Consider the following 22,428-nt stretch of genomic DNA (forward strand, 5'->3'; position numbering starts at 1 on the left):
AACTTAGCACACATAGAAGCCAAAATACTCCTGAAAAATGGTTATTCTGGGCTGCTTAGAATCCGAGATGAGACTAACTTTGTAACTAACTTTCTGACTGCTGTAAGGTTGTAGAGTGAAGAAAATAGCATTATTCCCCTGACAGGGAATATAGGAACATTTGGAGCTTCCTTTCTTATTGTAACCAAAATTTAACCCTACAGAACAAGCATTCCTTTCACAGCAAAAAAATTTTCAACTTGTTGGGTTGTTTCAAATGTATCAAATAGCATAAAACATTCCTTCAACTCTGGCAGCATTCACAGACCTATTTTTGTAAATAGCCAAACACAGTCTCTTCATCTTCCAAACTTTTTGTTTTGTTTTGTTTTCAAAATACAGTAGGCCCCCAAAGTCAAGTTTCAGGGAGAAGTCAGTCCAACCTCATTGGATTTGCCAGTCCTCTGCCCCAGCACAAGCATGGGCCTCCTGTGCCTCAGCGCCCTGGGCACGCACTCCCAGGTTCTGGTGTTTGGTTGCAGGAGACAGAGAAACTAGGGTCTGTTACATCCACTCTGTACTATTCCCTAACTTTTCTCACAGTCCAGTTCAGTTCAGTCGCTCAGTCGTGTCCAACTCTTTGCAATCCCATGGACTGCAGCACACCCGGCTTCCCTGTCCTTCACCATCTCTCGGAGCTTGCTCAAACTCATGTCCATTGACTCGGTGATGCCATCCAACCATCTCATCCTCTGTCATCCCCTTCTCCTCCTGCCTTCAATCTTTCCCAGCATCAGGGTCTTTGCTAAAGTCTGCTGTTCACATCAGGTGGTCAAAGTATTGGAGCTTCGGTTTCAGCTCCATCCTTCTAATAAATATTCAGGATTGATTTCCTTTAGGATTGACTGGTTTGATCTCCTTGCAGTCAAGGGACTCTCAAGAGTCTTCTCCAACACCACAGTTCAAAAGCATCGATTCTTTGGTGTTCAGCCTTCTTTATGGTCCAACTCTCACATCCATACATGACTACTGGAAAAATCATAACTGTGATTAGACGGACCTTTGTAAGCAAAGTAATGTTTCTGCTTTTTAATATACTATCTAGGTTTGCCATAGCTTTTCTTCCAAGGAGCAAGCGTCTTTTAATTTCGTGGCTACAGTCACCATCTGCAGTGATTCTGGAGCTCAAGAAAATAAAGTCTCTCACTGTTTCCGTTGTTTCCCCATCTGTTTGTCATGAAGTGATGGGACTGGATGTCATTTTCTTAGTTTTTTGAATGTTGAGTTTTAAGCCAACTTTTTCACTCTCCTCTTTCACTTTCATCAAGAGGCTCTTTAGTTCTTTGCTCTCTGCCATAAGGGTGGTGTCATCTGCATAAGAAGGGTGTCTGATTAGCAATTATTAATAAGTCAAGGAGTTCCCTGGTGGTCCAGTGGTTGGGACGGGGTGCTTTCACTGCCATGACCCGGATTCAATCCCTTTTCAGGTAACTAAAATCCTGCAAGCCACATGGTGTGGCAAAAAGAAAGAAAATGTTTTTAAGAAATAAAAAGAAGCTATAGTATGTTAGAAATAAAACTATTAAAAAAATAAAGTCAAGCAGTTCTTTAGTTTTACCTTACTTTTGCCAAAAAGTATTATTGAAGGTATTCAGAGTATGAAATCCTGATCACTAAATAATCACGGTCACTCACAGTATAGGTTCTGAGACTGAGCATCCGCTGGGTGTTCATAGTTGGTGCAGTGTGTATTCAGGTTCTACAAAAATCTCAATGCAGGCTGTCCCCCTTGAATCCCTCTGCCCCAGATTCCTACGCTGCTCTTAAGAGGTCTGTGCAGGCTTCCTGCCAGAGGACTAGGAACCCAAGGATCTTTGCTGTTTTTGCCGTCTCATGGGGGGCATCCCAGGACTTGGCACAACTACACACCCTTTGGCTTGCTGTTATTTTGAGATGGGCAGACCCCAGTCAGAACACCTTGCCTTCAGCCCACTCTTGCCCACACTTCCAAGAAACAGCAAATCTGCATTGATCTCTGGACTGTGGCTGGACTTCTCTACTGAAGGGTTTTCTCTCTGTGGGGAGTCTCAAGCCTCCCAAAGATCAGACCCATAATTGTTGAGAACAAAGTTAAGTTTTTGCCAAAGTGTCAGCAAACCAGAAAAGAAGCACTATGTCTGAAGTTCTTTTTCTGGATGTCTTTGAATAGCTCACCTTTCTCTGTTGGCTCTTTCCCCTAGTCTTAACCATCCCCTAGTCTCATTGTCCTTCTCAAGACCTTGTCCTTCCCTGCCATCCATGACATCAGCCTCCGTTGGTCCCCGGTCTCTCTGCCCACAGCTGTCAGCTTTCTTCTCTCCACCCCCTTCAGCTTTGGTTGGTGGCCAAGGTCTTTCCTCCCACCTTCACATTTATAGGCACACATACACACACCCCTGCACAAAACAAAATCATTAAACTTACTCTTATTTCTGTTTCTCTGTTATTTGGTGGTATCGCAATTCACTCAGGCACCTGAGTCAGGAAGAAACTTGGGAGTCATCCTAGCCAAGGTCTCTCCCTCAAACTCAGATGCAATCAGCCACTGAGTCCTAAACGGTTTGACTTTGACGTGTTTTCTTCTGCATCCCCTTTGCTCCAACCCCACTGACTGCCTTTTGCCTATCACCTCTGGCAATGCCTCTTATCTGGTGCCCTGCCTCTGGTTTGCTCATTCCTTCCTATTCTCCCACACCGCTCCCAGAGTGATCTATTTCTATAAATCTGACAGTGAGCTTAAAATCCTTCTATTACTCCCCATTATTTCCAGTTAAAGTCCAAAGCCCTGAACAGGATGTTCAAAGCCCTTCATGGTCTTAAGCCTTGGTCCCAGTCTAGTCCCATCTTCCCCCACTTCACCCCGACATGTAACCTCCCAACAAGACAGCCATTCCTTCTGCCTGCCGTATAGTCATGCGTGTCTTCCTTCCACTCCTCTCTTCTTTGTTCTCTATTCCTTTCTTCTTTAAGTTAATTTTTATTGGAATATAGTTGCTTTACATTTGTGTTAGTTTCTGTTGTACAGCAAAGCAAGTCAGCCACGTGTGTCCACACATCCCCCCTTCTTTGGCTTCCCTCCCGTTTAGGTCCCCGCAGAGCCCCAGTCGTTTCCCGTTCTCACTGGCGCCCTCTTAGTTATTGGTACATAGTCGTGTGTATGTCAGTCCGGATCTCCCAATTCATCCCACTCGCTTCCTCTCCTGTTCCTTTCTTCATCTGGTTCACATCTGCCTCCTACTCATCCTTCGTGCCTCAGTGTTCTTTGAAGAAGTCTTCCCTAACTCCAAAGAGTGGGATAGATGCCTCTGTCTTATGTCCCTAAAGCACTCAACACAGACTTCTTTCTGTTCTAGCCCTTCTCATATTATTATTAAAATTGCCTGCGTATTCATTTACCTTACTTACTGGCCTATGAGCTCTTCATGGGCAAAGGCCATATCTTCTTTGTATCTGCAGCACCCAACACAGTGCCTAGCATGTAATATAAAGGACGGGACCTGAACTGAATGAGCGGCTGAGACCTTTTTGTCTCCCTTTCTTGTGCTGCCCTCTGCGTTCCTCTCATGGGCTCAGCACTCTCAGCTCCCAGGGATTTTCCCTGCTTGCTGCTTCCTGCCAATCTCTCTTTCTCACTCCATCTTGAGTTATTGACAGCTTCATGGCTCTAATACTTTCTCCCTGTGGAGGACTCATTGAGCAGGAGGCCGGTGATCAGAAAGCTTGCATGCCATTTTCTCAAAAGGAGCCCCGAAAGTGTGCAGAGCACTGGAGATGTGATTAAACCAGTGCCAGCCTTTGAAGTGCCTGCTTTACAAGACAACAGTCCCTCAGCTAAGTTCTAATGTACTGTTAATCTCATGACTTCATCTGATGTCTCTGAGGAGGGCCTGGGATGTTTTAAAATGAATGAGTTAGATTCCAATCCTAGTGCTTCCACCTTCTAAGTGTGAATTTAAACATATTGCTTTATACAACCTGGTTCTTCATTTCTAAAACGGGAATATTTACCTTACTTGATCTTTTAGGAAGATGAAATGAGACAACATACATAAAGCACCTAGCACCATCACTATACATAGAGCAGATGTTCAAGGGATAGGAACTAAAAAATTTGATAAATTCCGGAAGAACCACACGTGGGCTAAGCTGTTCTGAGCAGCTCCCTGCCTGGCCCCAGCCAGAGGTCTTATCAGAGCTGCCTCCAACGTGAGCTCTGGGTAGATCCCTAATCTCCTCCCCAACCAAATCATCCTCCTCTCTTCACACTAAGAATTCACCAGATTAAGGCTGGGGCAGAGAGCACTCTGAGGAGCTGCCCAGGTGTGGTGTCAGTGTAGAGGGGCTGGCCTAGAGGCCTGCCCTTCAAAGTGTGGTCCCTGAACTAAGAACGCTGGTATCACCTTGGAGCTTCTGTGAAATGTGGATACTCATATTCATGCTCCACTCCCAACCTACTGAGACCCTCCTGGGTGGCTCAAATGGTAAAGAATTCGCCTGCGATGCTGGAGACCTGGGTTCGGTCCCTGGGTTGGGAAGATCCCCTGGAAGAGGGCACAGCAACCCACTCCAGTGTTCTTGCCTGGAGAATCTCATGGGCAGAGGAGGCTGGCGGGCCACAGTCCATGGGGTTGCAAAGAGTTAGACACAACTGAGACTCTGACACTTTCACTTTCCAGACCTACTGGAATCTACATTTAAACAATATTCCCAGGTGATTTGTATGCACACTACTGTTTAAAAAGTACCACCCTAAAGGTACATAGATATGCTCAGTGGTGTGGAAGGATATAAGCTGTAGAGGTGTGTCAGAATGGTCTAGAAGAGATGAAGCCTGCTCAGGTGTAATCAGAGCAAAGAAGGCATTCCTCAGAGAGAAGGGCTGCAGAGCTCTAGGGGGCTGTTTGAGTAAGTGTTGATTATTTGTTGTTTCAGGGTCCCTACCTATGGATGCCTCAGGATTGAGGTGGTACCCTTGAGTTATCCATTCAGCATCACTGCACCAGACAGGGAGTGACAGGTGGGCAGGGAAAGACTCCCTCCCACCCTGAGCCCGGGGAGCCCCTCTAGCAGGGACTCTACGATCATCTAGCTTTGCAGAGGAGTATTGTTTCCCTCTAGGGACGCATAACCAGCAAATGGCCGTCTTCACAGCTGAGAACTTACCTTGAGCTTGGGCTAGTGTAGAACCTCCCCTCCCCCTACTCTTCAACCACCATCTGCCTTCTCTAGGGAAACTCAGATAGGGTTCACGAGTCTCTCCCTCCTTTCTCTGACCTCCTCCTCTCCTGGGCTGGGCCCTGAGCCCCCAAGTGACCTTCGCATCGACCTCCCTGCTGCACAAAACAGGCCTGGTGAGAGTGACTGCTGGGGCCAGCTGTATCCCTCTCTTAGGACTGTGAATCCCTGTTTGCCTTCCCAATGAAAACACTTTCCAGCCACCCACCTACAGCCTCTTGACCCTTCCCTGTGGGACAGTTGTCTGTCTCTTGTGGTAAAGGAAAGGCCCCGATGTACTGAGCCCCCACATCTCTGTACCTGACCCACAGAAAGAGGGTGGACTGGGTGTCCCATGACAGAGTCGGGATTGTACTAGCAGCAGCATTAAAAAGTAGTGAGATCAGAGTCCTAGCCCTGGGGCTAAACCTCACCAATCATTGCTCTAAGTCCTCTTGCCAAAGTACCCCTTGACCTAGCGCTGATCCTCTGCTTGGATCAAAGTGAAAGTGCAAATTGCTCAGTCGTGTCTGACTCTTTGCCACCCCATGGACAGTCCATGGAATGCTCTAGGCCAGACTACTGGCGTGGGTAACCTTTCCCTTCCCCAGGGGATCTTCCCAACCTAGGGATCGAACCCAGGTCTCCTGGGTTTCAGGCAGATTCTTTACCAGCTGAGCCACAAGGGAAGCCCCCTGATCAAAGAAGAGCCTGACCCTCTTTGTCTGGGAGGATCAACAACCTCCACTGCTATCACCGTCTCTGTGCTTCCCCCACCCTTCACGCATTCCTGCCTCTCATGCGCCTCTCTCTGACTTGAATAGGCTAATTTGTGTGCCTGTCAATTCCCCACCTTTAGACTAAAGTCTTCTTGGCAAGAACCAGGTCTTAGTGTTTTTCCCTCCTCAAAATGCATTTTGTCCTGCCTGCCCCCTTGTTGGTCTTCAGTGAACATCAAATTGTTTTGTTTTGTTTTTTTTAACAAGTTGCAAGCATTAAGCTTCCCTGGTGGCTCAGACAGTAAAGAATCTGCCTACAATGCAGATTTGATCCCTAGGTCTGCAAGATCCCCTGGAGAAGGAAATGGCTACCCACTCCAGTGTTCTTGCCTAGAGAATCCCAGGGACAGAGGAGCCTGGCGGGCTACAGTCCATGGGGTCTCAAAGAGTTGGACATTACAGAGTGACTAACGCTTCACTTTCAAGCTCACCAATGCTTAATTATTGGGATGACCAAAAAAAGGAAAGAACAGGGGACTGCTCTGGCCAGAGGGATGCAAGTTGTCTTTATGGGCAAAAAGTGGTGCTTGCCAGACATAATGGAGACTGGAGAGTTAGATGAGTCTGTAAGGGAGAGGAAAGGCAGAGGCAGGAAATGCCACAGAGGGGAGAAGCTACTTAATACCAGCCCTCCAAGTCCATTGTCCACCACAGACAAGTAGTTCTTTACCCTTCCAAGGCCAGAGGAAAGGGGTCCAAGATGGCAGCCCTGGGAAGACATCCCATAGCCTTTCAGATGACTGCCTTCTTGGGAAATCCAGGAGTCCAGAAAAGTTATGAGCCAGTGCAAGCTTGGCTTAGTCTCTTGAGTAATTGAAGCTTATCAAACATCCTCAAGCGAGATTTGGAGCCAAAATCCAGATGAAGATCCACAAGTAGTCTGACGCAGACCAAATGTCACTGTTTGTTGACATTTCTGTTGCGTCAGCTTCCTATCATGTGCAGGGATGAGAGACCAGTCTCAAGGACTCTCCAACCAAACGCCTTCTATCAATTCCTTGGCAGCATCTCTCCTTGGCGTTCTGTGCCTCCTTCCTTACGTTGAGGAACTAGAATCCACATCCTGGAAAGAAACCAAAGGGTCATCTGGACCACACTCCTTAAAGCTCTATTACCCCTGAATATCCAGTCCCCTTCTTTGCCTCCTTTGGACCCTGTCCAAGTAGAAGGCCCCTAGTGCCGCAGATCCCTTGGCCTCTTTAACTCCCTTGATTTTAGAATCATTTCTATGCAAAGTCTCATCTCCAAAGTCTGCGTTGGCCGAAACTGAATTAAATAAGAGAAGGGACTGCCTCCTTTCCACTGCCCACCCTCTTACCATCTTCTTCTGCCTCGGGCCCTACCAGTTAATCTCTTTTCTTCCCCATTTTTTCCCATTGTGGTAAAATATATATAACATAAAATTTATCACTTCAACCATTGCTGATCTACTTTTTAAAAGAATTTTACACCTTCACCCCTTTCTCCATTAAGTGAGATGACCTCTCCCTAAAGAGGTTGAAATAGGAGCAGGTGATGGGGCAGCAGGATGTGGGACTCAAAAATGTTTTGGTTCACCAGACTGTAGAGGCTAAGACCTGTGTCTCTGCCCGGTCCAAGGTAAGACAGGAGCCTGCTCAACATCTGGCTCAGAGGATGAGCTTGGGGATAGGGATGAAGTTCAAGGACTAGGCCAAGTCAAGCCTCCCGGAGGAACCATGGTTTCTCAATTTCTGGCCCTGCCCCTGTCTCCTGGGTCAGGAGGCTCATCCCCTAGGCCTTTATGCAGAGGCTTCCCCCAAGTCACTGTTGCTATCTAGTTGTCCCTGAGTTAGGCATTTGCCCTATCTCCCAAACAAAGGCTTTTTGTTCGTAGGATTTCCAGGTGAATAGGAACAGGAATGAATAACAGAACATCAATCTAGGATAAGCAGCCCTAACCACGGGGAAGGCAAAGCAGGATTCTAAATCATTTTTAAAACTCACAGGTCCCTTGTCTCCCCCAAATGAATCTGGGGCTTCCGTGGTGGCTCAGTGGTAAAGAACCCCCCTGCCAATGCAGGAGACACAGTTTAATCCTGGTCCAGGGAGATCCCACATGCCTCAGAGCAACTAGGCCCATGCACCACAACTGCTGAGCCCTCTTACTGCGACTCCTGAAGCCCAAATGCCGTGGAACCACACGCTCAGCAACAAGAAAAGTCATTGTAATAAGAAGCCTGCACACTGCATCTAGAGAGTAGCCCCTGCTTGCCATAACTAGAGAAGAGCCTATGCAGCAATGAAGACCCAGCATAGCCAAAGATAAATAAATGCAATTTTTTTTTTAGTGAATCCAATTATTTGCCATTCCCAGTGCTAGCTCCGCATCTTTCACCATCCTTTTCTCTCCCTGTTTCTGAATAGCTATTTTTGAAAACTAAATAATAGGTAAGGGAGTGGGAGCTGCCAGTCTTTCTGGAATAACTGCAGAGCCATTTTGGTTCATTGTCTCACCCCAAATCTGAAAGCAAGGGAGACCTCCTCGGTGAGGTTTGCCTCCTGGATCTGCAGCTTCAGTCCCAGTGCCTGCAGCGATGTGCACAGGCCAGGGACCAGCTGCAGCGTGGCAGAGCCTCGCCCAAGCTGCAGTGTAATAGTCTTCTCTGCTTTTGTTCTTAATCAGTGGCCTCCAGTCAGGAATATTTTGTCTGGCAGGTAATGCCCAGAGGAAATTCTGTTCTTTGAAAGAAGATTCCCAAGAGGGAACCAGGCAAATAGGACTGGAGAAGAGCTCTCTTGGAAAACAGTAGATAGATGTGATGACCTGAAATACCCTGGAACACAGTGAAAAATCAAATACTAAAAAACCAGCTATAGCTATTGGTTGTGACTACAGGCATTGTAAATTGGAACAATCCTCTGGGAAAGCAGTTTGGCAGTATGTATCAAGAATCTTAAAAGCGTTCACACTTTTTTATTTATAATAGTGCAATATTGCAAACCACCTAAATGTCCAAAATAAGTGAAGGGTTAAAAAGTTATTGTATGTCCCCTTTATGGATATGTAGCCATGAAGCTGATGGTTAAGAAAACTATGTAAAAATATGGAGAGTTGAATATGCCCTAATACTAATTTTTTTAAATATAGAATATAAGATACAGTGTGTTTTTCTTTAAATGTTGTTCTATGAATAATTATTAGTAGATGCTTTCTGGTTATAGTAACAAAATCCAACTCAAGCTAGTTTAAGCTAAAAAGGTGACTAGACTGTATGGACACTAGATTTTCTCCTGATACATGAGGACAGGTGTGTAATCAAACCTTAGAGGGACAGGACAAGTTCTAGAACCAGAACTTGAAACCTAGGGAAAAAGACTTTCTAGCTCTTGTGATTCTTCTTTCTGAACATCAGCTTTATTCTTGTCTCCCTGCCAGTGACCTTCTCTGCTACCTAATCTACAGTCTTAAGCTTCACGTCTCCTCTTAGAAGCCCCACTTCTCAATTCTGGGGGATGCCCTGATGGGCTCCACCTGGTCTAGGCAAGGATGGGACCACATAGACCCAACAATGTACCTACTTAAGGCCCACGCCTGTGACCATGAGGACAGGCAAAACACCAGCTCCCAGAGAGGGAAACCCCCTAGTGTTGCTACTGTAGTATACATAAAAGACTCAGATACACTAGAACATTAACAAAGATTGCCTCAAAGTGGTAAAACTAAATGTGATTTTTTTTTTTAATTTTACCATGTATCACTTTATAATAGAAAAATCTATTAAACTTGCCATGGCTAAAGTTGTTTCTAGCCATGGGGCTCTGCATTCTGGTTCTCCCAATGACAGTCACCACAAAGCTACTAAAGCTTAGTGGGTGGTGCTTCTTTTTGGGAATGAATTCCATCCTAGGAGCTGTTTAAGGAGACAGAAAATCTTCAGCTATACACACGACCCCCTTGAGTTCTTGAACTCTAGCCCAGCCATGAGAATCCTTTCAGCTTCCTTCTAGGGAGCTTTGCTTCATCCCGTAATGCTCTGCAGAAGTGTGGTGCATGTGGAGAAGGTGTGTTTTCTTCCCTACAACCAGCACCCAGTCCAGAGCTGGAAAGGAGTGGCCACTCAGTGTTGACTTTGTTTGAACTGAGTCTTCTTATAGAGAAAAACCTTGAGGAGTGAGGAGATTTAGGCTGATAAGAGAGGCCTCCCTGAACTTGGCAGGGTCCTCTGACCCCTTTCCTGAATTCAGGCTTCATAGACTTCCCTAGCTTTTCTGTTCTTTCCCCCTCCCCCCCTCTTTGTAAGAGCTACAAACAATATTTGGAGAGACTGTCTCTCTTATGTTTCCCTGACTGCCTTCCAGATATTCCCCAAAAGACCTTACACCTAACAGAGGTCTTTGTCCTTTCCTATAAGTGGGGCCCCTAAGAGTCTGAATATGTCCTGAAAGGGTAGAAGTCCTGGCCAGTTGCCTGGCAGAAATGCTAGCAAAGAGGGAGATAGGGAATAAAAGTGGGAGCTCCCCAACCATGGTACTCACAGGACCTCTGATCCTTCTGCAGAGTAGGAACTGTCATTGGCCAAATGATTCTCATGTTGAGCCAAAGAGGGATGGGAATGCCTAAGAGGCTGAATGGACAGCCATCTGCAGGGAAGCTGAGAGGTCTAAGCAATGCCTAAACTGCTACTGAATATTCTTGGACTGGATGTTAGGTTTCTGCCAAGCAATGGGCATTGGACAGAAAGGCATAGAGTTGCTTTTTTTTTTTTTATCTCCCTCTAAAATATGAGATCTAAACATGCTTATTACCACCCCTGCCAAGGAATGTTTTGGGGGAGTGGCATAACTCTTCAGGGAGCCACAACCTTAGGAAGTTTCTGAGCTGAACCACTTGTGACAGGAACAGAGTTGGTCTTTGATACCCTATCTTGCTGTCTCTCTGCCCATCAGAGAGTGGCCTGAGCTCCAGAGCACCCCCTGTTTTCCTTTTCTTATCAGTACTACCTGTCCTCCTGGCCCTGTTCCTGTTCCTGCTCTAAGTCTGTTCTGCTTTCTCCCAGGGGAACTGAACAGGGTACAGACATGACTATTCCAGGGGTAGCCTTTCAGCATTTCATAACTCAGAACTGCTTCCACCAGCTCTCTCCTAAAACTAGAGGAAAATCCATGTGTGTTAGGCAAAGAGAGGTTAGATAATGTTGATACTAGCACTTTGACTCTTCATACCTCATTCTAAATCCATTTCATTTTCCATCTTCCTGAAAATTAGTGCTTGAAGGTGAGGACAGAGGTTACCTTTCCTGTGGGAAAGTGAAAATTGAATCATGTCGTTACCTTGAATCATCTGTGTTCAGTCCTTAAGACAAAGGCAAAATTGTTCAGCACCACGGAGAGTGCCTTTCATCCTGAAGACAAGATCAAGAGCGGGTGCAAGTTGAGGATTTGTAGCTGAAACCCCTGCCAGTCTGATCTCCTTCCACTCCTGTCCAGCCAAGAGTTCCTCTTTTCCTCAACCCCTTAGCACTTGCCCCCTTCTTTTACTTAACTAGGCTTTTAGGAATGAACTCCCTTAACTTTCCACCCACCTGTCTCCATGTTATCTGCATCCCCCACCCATCTTCACCTCCTTTCCATTTCAGTAAGAAGCATTTCTCTTCTCACCTGATTCTGGTTCTATCTTCTCTTGACTCCTCAAAGACCACATTCCATTGAACATCTCCCTTTCTACTCAATTTTCTTTCCCTCAGTGTGAAACAGTGGTCATGTGTTCCCTCCCTTCAAAGAATCCTTCAACTCCAAAACTCCCTCTGACTGTCATTCCTCCTCACTCCCTCTTCTCAATTTAGCTCCTTGAGAGAACAGCCTGTGTTCACTGTTTCCACTTCCTTATCGCCCATTCCCTCCTCCATCCCTTGTGGCCTGGGCTCTGTTCTTACCATTCAACCAAAACTCTGTTTGCTGAGGTCGCCTATGACTTCCTTACTTCTAAATATTATCTTTATCTTATGGACTCATGTATTAATTTGACACTGTTGATTTGTTTCACCTGGAAACTGCTTGAATATCTTCCTGGATCTTTTTCTACATCTTGTCTTTCTGCTCCTACTCAATCTTCTTCTTCCATTCATTTCCTAAGGTTGGATGCTCTCCAGGACTCTATTCTTGGTTCCTGTTTGTTTTCACTGTGCTTGTTCTCCCTGAGGAGGTTTACTCTCCTCTGTGGGCTTCAATCACCATCAGTCCACAGCTCTTTCTTGAGATCCTGAACCTCAATTCCTACTGACTAATGATGTCATCTAGTGTCCAAAAGATGCTTCAAAGCTCAACCTGTCCCAAACTGAGCTCATCTGGTTTTCCCTGACCATAGTTATGCCTTCTCCTGCATTGTCTGTTTTAATAATTACTACGAGCATCCCTTTCCCAGTTACCCCACCCAGAAAACTAGGAGTGTCTGGACTCCTTCTACATTTTATCTCAGAGGTCTGCCACTCTACTCTCTTTAACATCCTCCTTTATGGCTTTTTATCTTCTGCTTAGTTCAGGTCTCTGTCATCTCTTGCCGGCATTGATGCAATAGTTCCCTAAACTCCAGTCTCATTTCCTTCCCACCAATCTTTTATGTGACTTTTAGAGTGTCCTTCTCCGTCTCAAATCTGATCATGTTACTCCCCTACTCAAGGCTTCATTGGCTCCTCCGCCATCATCTTCTGAGTAAAGAACAAAATCAAGGCCCATCTTCCACCATGATCTGAGCCCTGCTGGCCCCGCAACTTTATTTCCTGTCACTCTTCATCATCATACCTTCTAGGTTTCCACTGTAGCAAAATATTGACTGTTCCTTGAATGTGCAATGCTAGTTTCAGGCTTCTGAGCCTTTGCAGATGTTCCCCGAAAATCCTTCCTCTTAAGATAACTGGGAAACTGATGTCTGGAGACCTTTTCGAGAGTCTTCGTCTGGGAAATTTTCCCTGATCACCCTCCCTTTGTCCCTTTCCCTCTTCTTTTATGGCTCTTGTTACATTTACTGATAATTACTTAAGGATGGGTCTATTTCTATGTATCTTGATGAGCCCCGGGCTCATCACTGATAACTAAGTGAGGAGAGAGAGGAGACAGAATGCTCCCTGATCAGGCCCCTCTTCACCCTGCTGAGCGAGCATCTCTTCCACAGATACCTCCCCACATAAGCCAGGCCCCAACCTGGGTGGTGACAGGACCGCTGCTGTGGATCAGCCACTGCCAGGGTACACTGTTCATGGCCGTGTGTCCCACAGAGCCTGTACTGATAAAAGTTTCAAAGCTACCAAACATAGAGTGTGCTGGATGTAGTATATATACTAAGTACTACTCTAAATGCTTGCATATTAAGCACTAGATTACATAGTCTCACTTTATCCTCACAGAAACCTTTGACATAGGTATTAGTATTAGCCCTACTTTATAGAAGTAGAAACTAAAGCCGAGATCACATAGCTAGTATTATAAATGGAGGATCCATGATTTTTTTTTTTAAAGAATAGTCTAAATGGTAATTTGTTGAAGCTAGTAATTTGTTTGATAGGTACCCAGGATCTCTCTATACTGTTTCCTCTGTTTTCATGTAAATTTAATAAGTTCTACAGTAAAGCATTTTTAAAAGATTGGGCTAAATCAGTGTGTTTTAAACTCCCTCCCCCACCTTTCTTTTAAGGCAATAAAACCCTTTCTTCAACCAAAATCTTGCAGAAAGGCTGCTATGTAAGTGAAATGAAAATGGATCTATTCTGGGGATCTCCCTGGTGGTCCAGTGGTTGGGAATCCACCTTGGATTGCAGGGGATGTGGGTTTGATACCTGGTCCGGGAACTAGGATCCCCCATGTTGCAGGGAAGCTAAGCCCCGTGTGCCGCATCGTGCCCACACGCCACAAACCAGAGAGCCCACACACCGCAACGCAAGATCCCACATGACACAGCGGAAATCCCGTGTGCCACAGCCAAGACCTGCCACAGCCAGACAAATGCATAAAAACGGACCTATTCTGGCTTCAGGGAAGCCAGACCCCCTCCTGTTGCTTTCCTCTCACACTCAGCCCTGCCCAAGGCACCGGGTTCAGGAAACACAGTTGAATGAAAATCACTGGACCAGACTAACTCTGAAGATTCTTCTGGTACTTCTGCCTTCCTCTAGTTATATTGGTTTTGCGCTGGTCATTAGCTGATTTATTCCATCCCAGAAACAGTGAGATTGAGCTATTAATCATCTCCATAGTCTTTGGAGAATTTCCGCGCAGGGTTGTAGAAACATGGGCTGCTGCTAGAGATGCATTTCAACGTCTGTCTCTGCTGAGTGTTTATTAATAACCTTGCTAATCGCCACTCTAGTTTCTGGATCTAGCTAATTCCTGTCAGATGTCCTTGGGGGGCATTTTAAATTTTCCCTGATTTCTTCCAGCCAGATGCTTCCTTCTGCCTGGATTCCTCTCTGATACTTGTATTCATGAATATTTCACATCTAATCTCCCTGATTACATTTCCATGTGGTGGTCATGGTGCATTGGCTGCACCTCCCAGGAAAGACATACAGGAAGCCCACAGTGAAGGCTTGAGTTTGCAAGCACAGTGCCAGAATCTTTGTTCCCGCCTCAAAGATGGCCTTCCATCAAAGACAGTGATGGGGAAATGCTGAATGGGACCTCGCAGTCTAGGGCTTTACATGCTGGCTCTTGGCCTAACGGGACTGGCAGTGTCACTCAGGAATCCCAGTGGCCTTAGGGAACACATGTGGGTCCCTGTGACCAGAGTTACTCAACAGCTTCCCACTCAGGCCCCATCCTTCCTGCGCTGGCCCCCTCCAGTGTTGCCACCCAGGACCTCCAGCCTGAGAGAAGACACTCTGATGGACTCATCTGCACCAAGGAGGGAAAAGTTAGCCACAAACGCCCAAGGACTTGAGTTCTTAAAGTTAACTGTGGGAGAAGGCAGAGGTGACGGGGAAAGAGACAAGATGAGCCAGGGGGCATAGTGTCCTGGAAGCCAGGGGAGGAAATCCTTTCCAAATGGACATGGTATGTGTGACACGTGACAAACTCTACAGAAAGAGGAAAGGAAGTTGGAAATCTGTCAGTGCTTCCCTGGGAGGGACCCGCAGGCACGTCTGTGGGTTTCCCCTTTGAGAAGCCCTCGCTCAGGCGGCCTTGGGAGTGAGCCGTCCCTGCAGCCTAGTGCTCACCGGCAGGTCTCCATGCCCTCTGCAGGCGGCACTTGCCAGGCTGTTTTGACCACAGAAAGACATGGATAGGTCACTGGAGGCCTCCTTCTCCAGGGCAGTAGGGGACAGGTGCTGCCAATGATCAGCCTCCCAAGGAGGATCCGAGCCAGGGAGGCAGAGGATGGACAACTTGGCAAGACCAGTGGCTTGGGAGGTTGCCTGGGATGCATGCACTGAGCCCCCAGTGCCCCCCACCTGTTCTACCCTTCTGTCCCATTCCCCTCAGTGACAGCGAAGGCCGGGAATCAGAGACGAGGACACAGGCCTGGGTTCTGCCCTCAGGAACTCATAAACCACTGTGGCAACACAGCCCACGCAGGCCTTGCACTCTGGATGGCCTAAAGAAACACAGACAAGGCCAGGATTTCCCTCCAAAACATTCTAGACTTTTCCCTTTTCCTTTAGTGGCAAGCATGTTTTCATCCCCCACTGCTTCATTCTAAAGGGAAACTAAACCACCATAATGGCTGCATAGCCGCCCTTTAACAGTCGCCAGAAGCCACTCAGATCCCTGGCCTGGCCCCACAGGGCCCATCCTCCAGCATTCTCCCTGCCTGTCTGTTCTCCATGTCCCCAGAGGCAGAACAGGCACAGCCTTGGAGTCTCTCTGCGATCCTCTGACCTAAAGCTTACCCCTCTGTGATCTTAGGTGGGTGGTTAGGATGGCCACATCCTATGTCCATGGCTGGTTATGTTTCTCAGGGAGACGGTGAATGACTCCCGCGCCTTCCAACTGACTGAGGCAGAGTAGGACAAGGCCCTAGATCTTGTAGCAGAGATTTGGGGTGGTTCTGGAGAGAATAGTGAGGGTAAAGTAGGACTTGGGGCAACATAACACCCATAGCAATGGGAAGAAGTCAGTAAAGAGGGCACTGAGGGAGACCAAAATGGTTCCAGACCCTGGACAATGCACAGAATGCATGCTGTCTTCTTTGTCATCTGTAGGGTCCAGCCCTGTCTGGGCAACACAGGACGAACTGGCTACCGGCTGACTTGCCATGGTCTGTCTTCTCACCTGCCATTCCCAGCCAACCATTCAGGTTCTCTCCGGAGACACTCTTTAGGATCCGTCTGTGAAATGGAGATGTTCTCACTAGAACTGCGTGGCTACAGCCTGGAAGTCTAGCCTGGCTCGGCCAGTCAGTTCTCTGGATCCTGGGAAGGGATCAGCCAGAGCTGGGGAAACAGAGGGAGAAGGCCCGTCTCAGGGAGCACCTGCTCAGATCTTAATCCAGACTTAAACTCACAGAAACCTAGAAAGATCTTTCTAAACAAGGCAGGGCCCTAAGGAGCATGGCGACTAGTATGGGAGGCAGGAGAAGGTGGTCCTGTGGGTTTAAAGAATCACAGTAGGCTTCCTAGGGGTGGCAGATGACATGGGACTTAAAGGACAGACACCCAGATGGGTGTAAATAGGGCCCAGATCCGGGCTCTTCCACCCAGCTCCTGATCTTCCTTCCGTAGTAGACGGGTCTGTCCCTTCCTTCCTGAACCCCACTCGCTGCCAGGGAGAAATACCCACAGAGGATAGGTGAGAACAGCCCCCTGTGTTCACCTCCTAACAGCTCCCTGTCCCCCTGCTTTCTCCCCCAGGACCCAGCCGCCGCCTCCATCTCAGACGGAGACTGTGACGCCCGGGAGGGTGAGTCAGTAGCCATGAATTACAAACCATCCCCGCTCCAAGTGAAGCTGGGTGAGTGTGTCCGGGGGGTGAGGGAGATGTTGGGCGTGGACAGGCAAGGTGCGCTGGGCTGGGTCTGCGAAGAGGTACAGCTCAGGCTAGACAATTCCAAGACTCTAGCCACCAAGTCACTGGCACCGCCCGGAACCTTCTCTCCTGCAAGGCCAAGAGGGAGGTGATAGTTCTCTACAGGAGCCCAGAGCTCTAGAGGCATCTCTGGGGCCCAGAAGGCTCCAGATGTTCTGGGGCATAGCTGCAGGAACCCCAGAGAGAGGGTTGGAAGCCCCATCAAACACTGGACCAGGTTGAGAGGAAGCTGCCTTAGAAGTGGGCATCAGTTCCTGTGTCTGAGGGGAGAAAGTAGTGAGGCTTCCGAAGCCTAGAACCTGGCTCCTCTCCCCTAGAAGCTGAGCCCCGCTCCCCCTTCCTAGTCAGCCTATCTGGGTATCTCCGGATCTTGTTGGCTCCTGTTTGGAGGAACTTTCCCTTAGTTTCTTAATAAACCCCAACCTCTCCTGACTTCCCGGGGTCACCCTGCCCTTGGGGGTTTATCTCACGTCCGCTCCAAAGTCAGTTTATGCCGCCGCCCGCTCCTGTGAGCCTCCTCTCTCCCAGGCACTGCCCAGAGCCCCTGCAGCAGCTGCGCTCACCTTACCTCCCCCCAACACCCCGTCTCTCCCTCAGGGACCATCTCACTCACCCAAGGCTGCCATACATAACAGACTTCTAATTTTAAAAACTGGTTTCAGGAATTCCCTGGCGGCCCAGTGGTTAGGACATTTCATTTCCACTGCCGAGGGCCTGGGTTCAATCCCTGGTCAGGGAACTAAGATCCCACAGGCCATGAGGTGCAGCCATCAGTAAATAAATAAAAAGTTTGTTTTCGCGAGTGAAAATATAGCTAACACAGGGCATCCAGGAAAGAGTTAACAATTAAATGCAGGCCACGACCATCCTTCAGAACTTCTCTGCCATCCCGGCCGGCCGCCCTCCTGCTCATCTTTCTCCCCAGACTCCAACTGCCCATCAAATACTGGGCCCTCTCCTTAGTCCTGAGAAATCTGTTTTAAAAACCTTGCTCTGCAGCTGCCAGGACACCTTTTCAGAGTCCTGTTATATTATTCAGCTTTTCTTTTTTCCTTTTAACTTGCTTTTCTCCTTCCAGACCAAATCCAGGGAGCCCCTCAGGCTGTTTTTCTAAACAAGAGAGCAGTCCTCTCAGTGGAATTTGTTCATCTTCCCAGGACAGGACACCAGACTCAAACTCCAGCCAGTTTTATTTGCTTATTATTGTTTAATTTAACAACACAAATATTTAACAAGTATAATTTCTTTACTCTGCCCCATCATTTTCTCCTCCCCAGAGATGATCATTCCAAGAGTTTTGCTTTTGGTTTTTAGTCTTTTCTAGTTTTATTTTGTATTTGAACACAAGTGGTATCATACTGTCCACATTTTCTGAAGCTTTTTTCTTTTATGTTTTCTGATTGATGTCTTAGAGCCCCTTCTAATGTCAGTATATAGAGAATGACTTCTTTTAATAGTTGCATTGTAGTCTGTAGTTTGCTTTTGCAGTTTATTAGCATTTTTCCACTGTTTCAAATAATTCCAACATGCTTTTAAAAACAACACTTTCCCCCGTGACCACTGTATTACCACAGCTCCTCTAGAAAAATGCACAGCCCTGTCCTCGGTGCACTGAGAATCCCCACCAGGAACTTACAAGGCAAATTGCACCCCCTAGAGGCTTGGGGTGGTAATGGCAGCTGCTGCCTGCAGGAAAGGAGGTGAAGGTGGGTTTGAGGGCGTGAGATAGATGAACAGTGACAAAGAAAGAGGGTTAGAGAGTGGGAGATGAGAGACATGGAGGTCGAGAAAATTCCAGAGTCCCAGTAGCTATAAATGCCCATCCCATCCTTCCTCTCTGGAACTTGTTGTTTTATGAGAGCTTTCCCCAGGCAGTCCTTTTGCCAGTATCAGAGCTGCTGTGAGGAGGAGGAATGGGAAGACAAGCCTCCTGTAGGGCCGAGGCAGAACCCGACTACTGGCAGCAGAGCCACACACCAGGCAATGGGTCCCTTGGTTGCCAGTCCCATGAACCTGGTAGGTTCTAGAGCCTCAGAGAATCCATAGGCTGACCGAGGAGTCAGAAGTAGTCTCGGCAGAGGGCCCCCAGCCTGCTGCCCCTCCTGCTCCATAATCTTCAGGGCTTCTTTTCCTTTCCATTAAGCCCAGACTCCTCTGCTTGGCATTCAAGGCCTTTCTGCTCCAAGTCTGTAATTAGAGGGGGCCCCCAGTCCCTTGTGCACAGGACCTGATACATGACTGACGACACAGATGTTTGCTGAATAAATAAATGACTGAAGAAATGTATCCAACTTTTCCAACCCGGCCTTCCTCCATCTTCGTCCCTCCACCCTGTCCAGATCCACACTTACTACACTCACTTCTAAGTGGACTTTTCTCTACACTACCCTTCCTTCTTCAAATGCCCTTCTCGCTCAACCTCAAGTGGGATTCCCTGGTGGTTCAGAAGGTAGAGAATCTGCCTGCAGTGCAGGAGACCCGGGTTCAATCCCTAGGTCAGGAAGACCCCCTGGAGAAGGGAATGGCTACCCACTCCAGTGTTCTTGCCTAGCGGAACCTAGCGGACAAAGGAGCCTGGTGGGCTACAGTCTATGAGGTCACACAGTTGGACACAACTGAGCGACCAGCATTTCCAGTCTCCACCTCAAGGTGTCACCTGCAGGAAGCCCTGCCATCCTTCTATTCCATCTCTCCCTCTCCAGCCTTTCTCTGGGTCAAGCACATGCTAGCTGCCCCACTTAGGAGTACAGTTCCTGGAAGATGGGGGTCAGCCTCCTCCTGTCACCCTTCACTCTCTGCCTCAGGTTGTGCCGAGCAAAGCACTGTCTCTTTCAAGCAGCAGGGCCTAGAGTTGGATCCTTGCCTCAGTTCTTAGAGAAGCAAGGGATTTCACCATGGGGCCAGCCCGGGCTGTCCTGAGTGGTAAGGCAGCGCGGCCCTGGAGGCAGGACACAGCTTCGTTCCCACGTCCCCCTGCAGAGAAGCAGCGGGAGCTGGCCCGGAAGGGCTCCCTGAAGAACGGCAGCATGGGCAGTCCCGTCAACCAGCAACCCAAGAAGAACAACGTCATGGCCCGGACAAGGTAGGCCCCGCCCCACCAGGGCCCTGCCAGCCGGCTCCTCTCTCTGCTGGTTCTGAGCCTCCCCTCTTCCCTCGCTCCTCAGGCCCAGCTCCTCTCCGAGAGGAGAGAGTCTCACAGGATCAAGGTGGCGGGGTGGGATGGGGCCGGGAGGGAGGTTGTGGGGTGTGGCCAACCCAGTTCCTTGCCAGGTTGGTATGCTTCAGTCACCAATCCAATCCCCCAAATTCTCCCCCCAGGCTGGTCGTCCCGAATAAAGGCTACTCCTCGCTTGACCAGAGCCCGGATGAGAAGCCACTGGTAGCCCTTGACACAGACAGGTGTGTACAGAGACATCAGGGCAGCCGGGCAAGCCACAGCAGTGAATGAATGGGAATAAACAAGTGGGCTGAACAGGCCACACCTGCTCTGTCAGAATAAGGGTGTCCCTCAGCCAGGAGCTCTCCGAGGGTGAATCCCCCAAAGAATGGAGATGGGGGGGAGCAGACAAAGGAAAGGGGATCAGTGCAATCTGCTGCTGTTCTGGGACAGCTGACCTGGCAGCTGCCCCTCAAATGGGCCCTGATGCCGTGGTGCCCTGCCCGCTCTGAGGGGGGAGCCCTACTGCAGGGCACAGACCTGGCTAGACCTAGACTTTGGGAAAACCCAACAAACCCAGATGATTTGAGCCTAGGAAAAAGAGGGGCAAGGCTGTGGGGTAGTAGCAGCTTGATTTAGGAGGAGGTTAAGGGTATTTGGTTAAAGGTTAAAGGTATTTGGCTTCCAAATACTTGGGCTTCCAAATACTACCCTTGGTTTGGGCTTCCCTGGTGGCTCAGACGGTAAAGCGTCTGCCCGCAATGTGGGAGACCTGAGTTCAATCCCTGGGTCGGGAAGATCCCCTGGAGAAGGAAATGGCAACCCACTCCAGTACTCTTGCCTGAAAAATCCCATGGACAGAGGAGCCTGGTAGGCTACAGTCTATGGGGTCGCAAACACTTTCAAGGGTAGTATGTATTTAGAAGTGTGGAGCTAAGGAACCTGGCTTAAAACTGCATTCCCACAGCAAGCATGGTTTCTGCTGAGATTGTGCTGTTTATTTGGAAGTGTGGGGGGAGGGGGAGGTATTGACTGATGTGGGGGAGGGTAAAGAGAGTTTTCTATTTAATGTCTGGAAATCACTTCCTCTCTGCCTTCTCTCCTCTGCGGCCAGTGATGATGACTTTGACATGTCCAGATACTCCTCCTCTGGCTACTCCTCCGCTGAGGTGAGGGCCCACTGCTTCCTGCCCTAAACGCACCTTAGTAGGACCACCTCTAGGGGAAGGGGTGGGGCTAACACCAAAACACCCTGAGCAGAGCAGTGGGCAATAGAATGGGAAAGACTAGAGCTCTCTTCAAGAAAATCAGAGATACCAAGGGAAAATTTCATGCAAAGATGGACACAATAAAGGCCAATAATGGTATGGACCTAACAGAAGCAGAAGATATTAAGAAGTGGTGGCAAGAATACACAGAAGAACTATACAAAAAAGATCTTTATGACCCAGATAATCACAATGGTGTGATCACTCACCTACAGTGCTGGAATGCGAAGTCAAGTGGGCCTTAGAAAGCAACACTATGAACAAAGCTAGTGGAGGTGATAGAATTCCAGTTGAGCTATTTCAAATCCTAAAACATGATGTTGTGAAAGTGCTGCACTCAATATGCCAGCAAATTTGGAAAACTCAGCAGTGGCCACAGGACTGGAAAAGGTCATTCTTCATTCCAATCCCAGAGAAAGGCAATCCCAAAGAATGCTCAAACTACTGCACAGTTGTACTCATCTCACATGCTCGTCAAGTAATGCTCAAAATTCTCCAAGCCAGGCTTCAAAAGGACATGAACCGTGAACTTCCAGATGTTCAAGCTGGATTTAGAAAAGGCAGAGGAACCAGAGATCAAATTGCCAACATCTGCTGGATTGTAGAAAAAGCAAGAGAGTTCCAGAAAAACATCTACTTTTGCTTTATTGACTATGCCAAATCCTTTGACTGTGTGGATCACAATAAACTGTGGAAAATTCTTCAAGAGATGGGAATACCAGACCACCTGACCTGCTTCCTGAGAAATCTGTATGCAGGTCAGGAAGCAACAGTTAGAACTGGACATGGAACAACAGACTGGTTCCAAATAGGAAAAGGAGTACGTCAAGGCTGTATAGTGTCACCCTGCTTATTTAACTTATATTCAGAGTACATCATGAGAAACGCTGGGCTGGAAGAAGCACAAGCCGGAATCAAGATTGCCGGGAGAAATATCAATAACCTCAGATATGAAGATGACACCATCCTTATGGCAGAAAGCAAAGAAAAACTAAAGAGCCTCTTGATGAAAGTGAAA

At 47.9% G+C, this 22,428-nt stretch overlaps 1 protein-coding gene across 4 annotated transcripts in view; it reads left to right on the forward strand.

Moving 5' to 3' along the window:
- Positions 1-22,428, forward strand: part of FAM219A (family with sequence similarity 219 member A) — a 61,321-nt gene that overhangs the window by 34,903 nt on the left and 3,990 nt on the right. For 2 of the 4 annotated variants that reach the window (XM_061163783.1, XM_061163784.1), the window contains exons 2-5: positions 16,811-16,910; positions 19,965-20,067; positions 20,304-20,384; positions 21,257-21,311. In XM_061163783.1, the coding sequence (XP_061019766.1) occupies positions 16,811-16,910; positions 19,965-20,067; positions 20,304-20,384; positions 21,257-21,311 (339 nt within the window). The remainder of the gene's footprint in view (positions 1-16,810; positions 16,911-19,964; positions 20,068-20,303; positions 20,385-21,256; positions 21,312-22,428) is intronic. The other 2 variants (XM_061163786.1, XM_061163787.1) reach the window with 1 other exon arrangement.

This window comes from Dama dama, chromosome 16 (genome assembly GCF_033118175.1).
Source record: "Dama dama isolate Ldn47 chromosome 16, ASM3311817v1, whole genome shotgun sequence".
Lineage (NCBI taxonomy): Eukaryota > Metazoa > Chordata > Mammalia > Artiodactyla > Cervidae > Dama > Dama dama.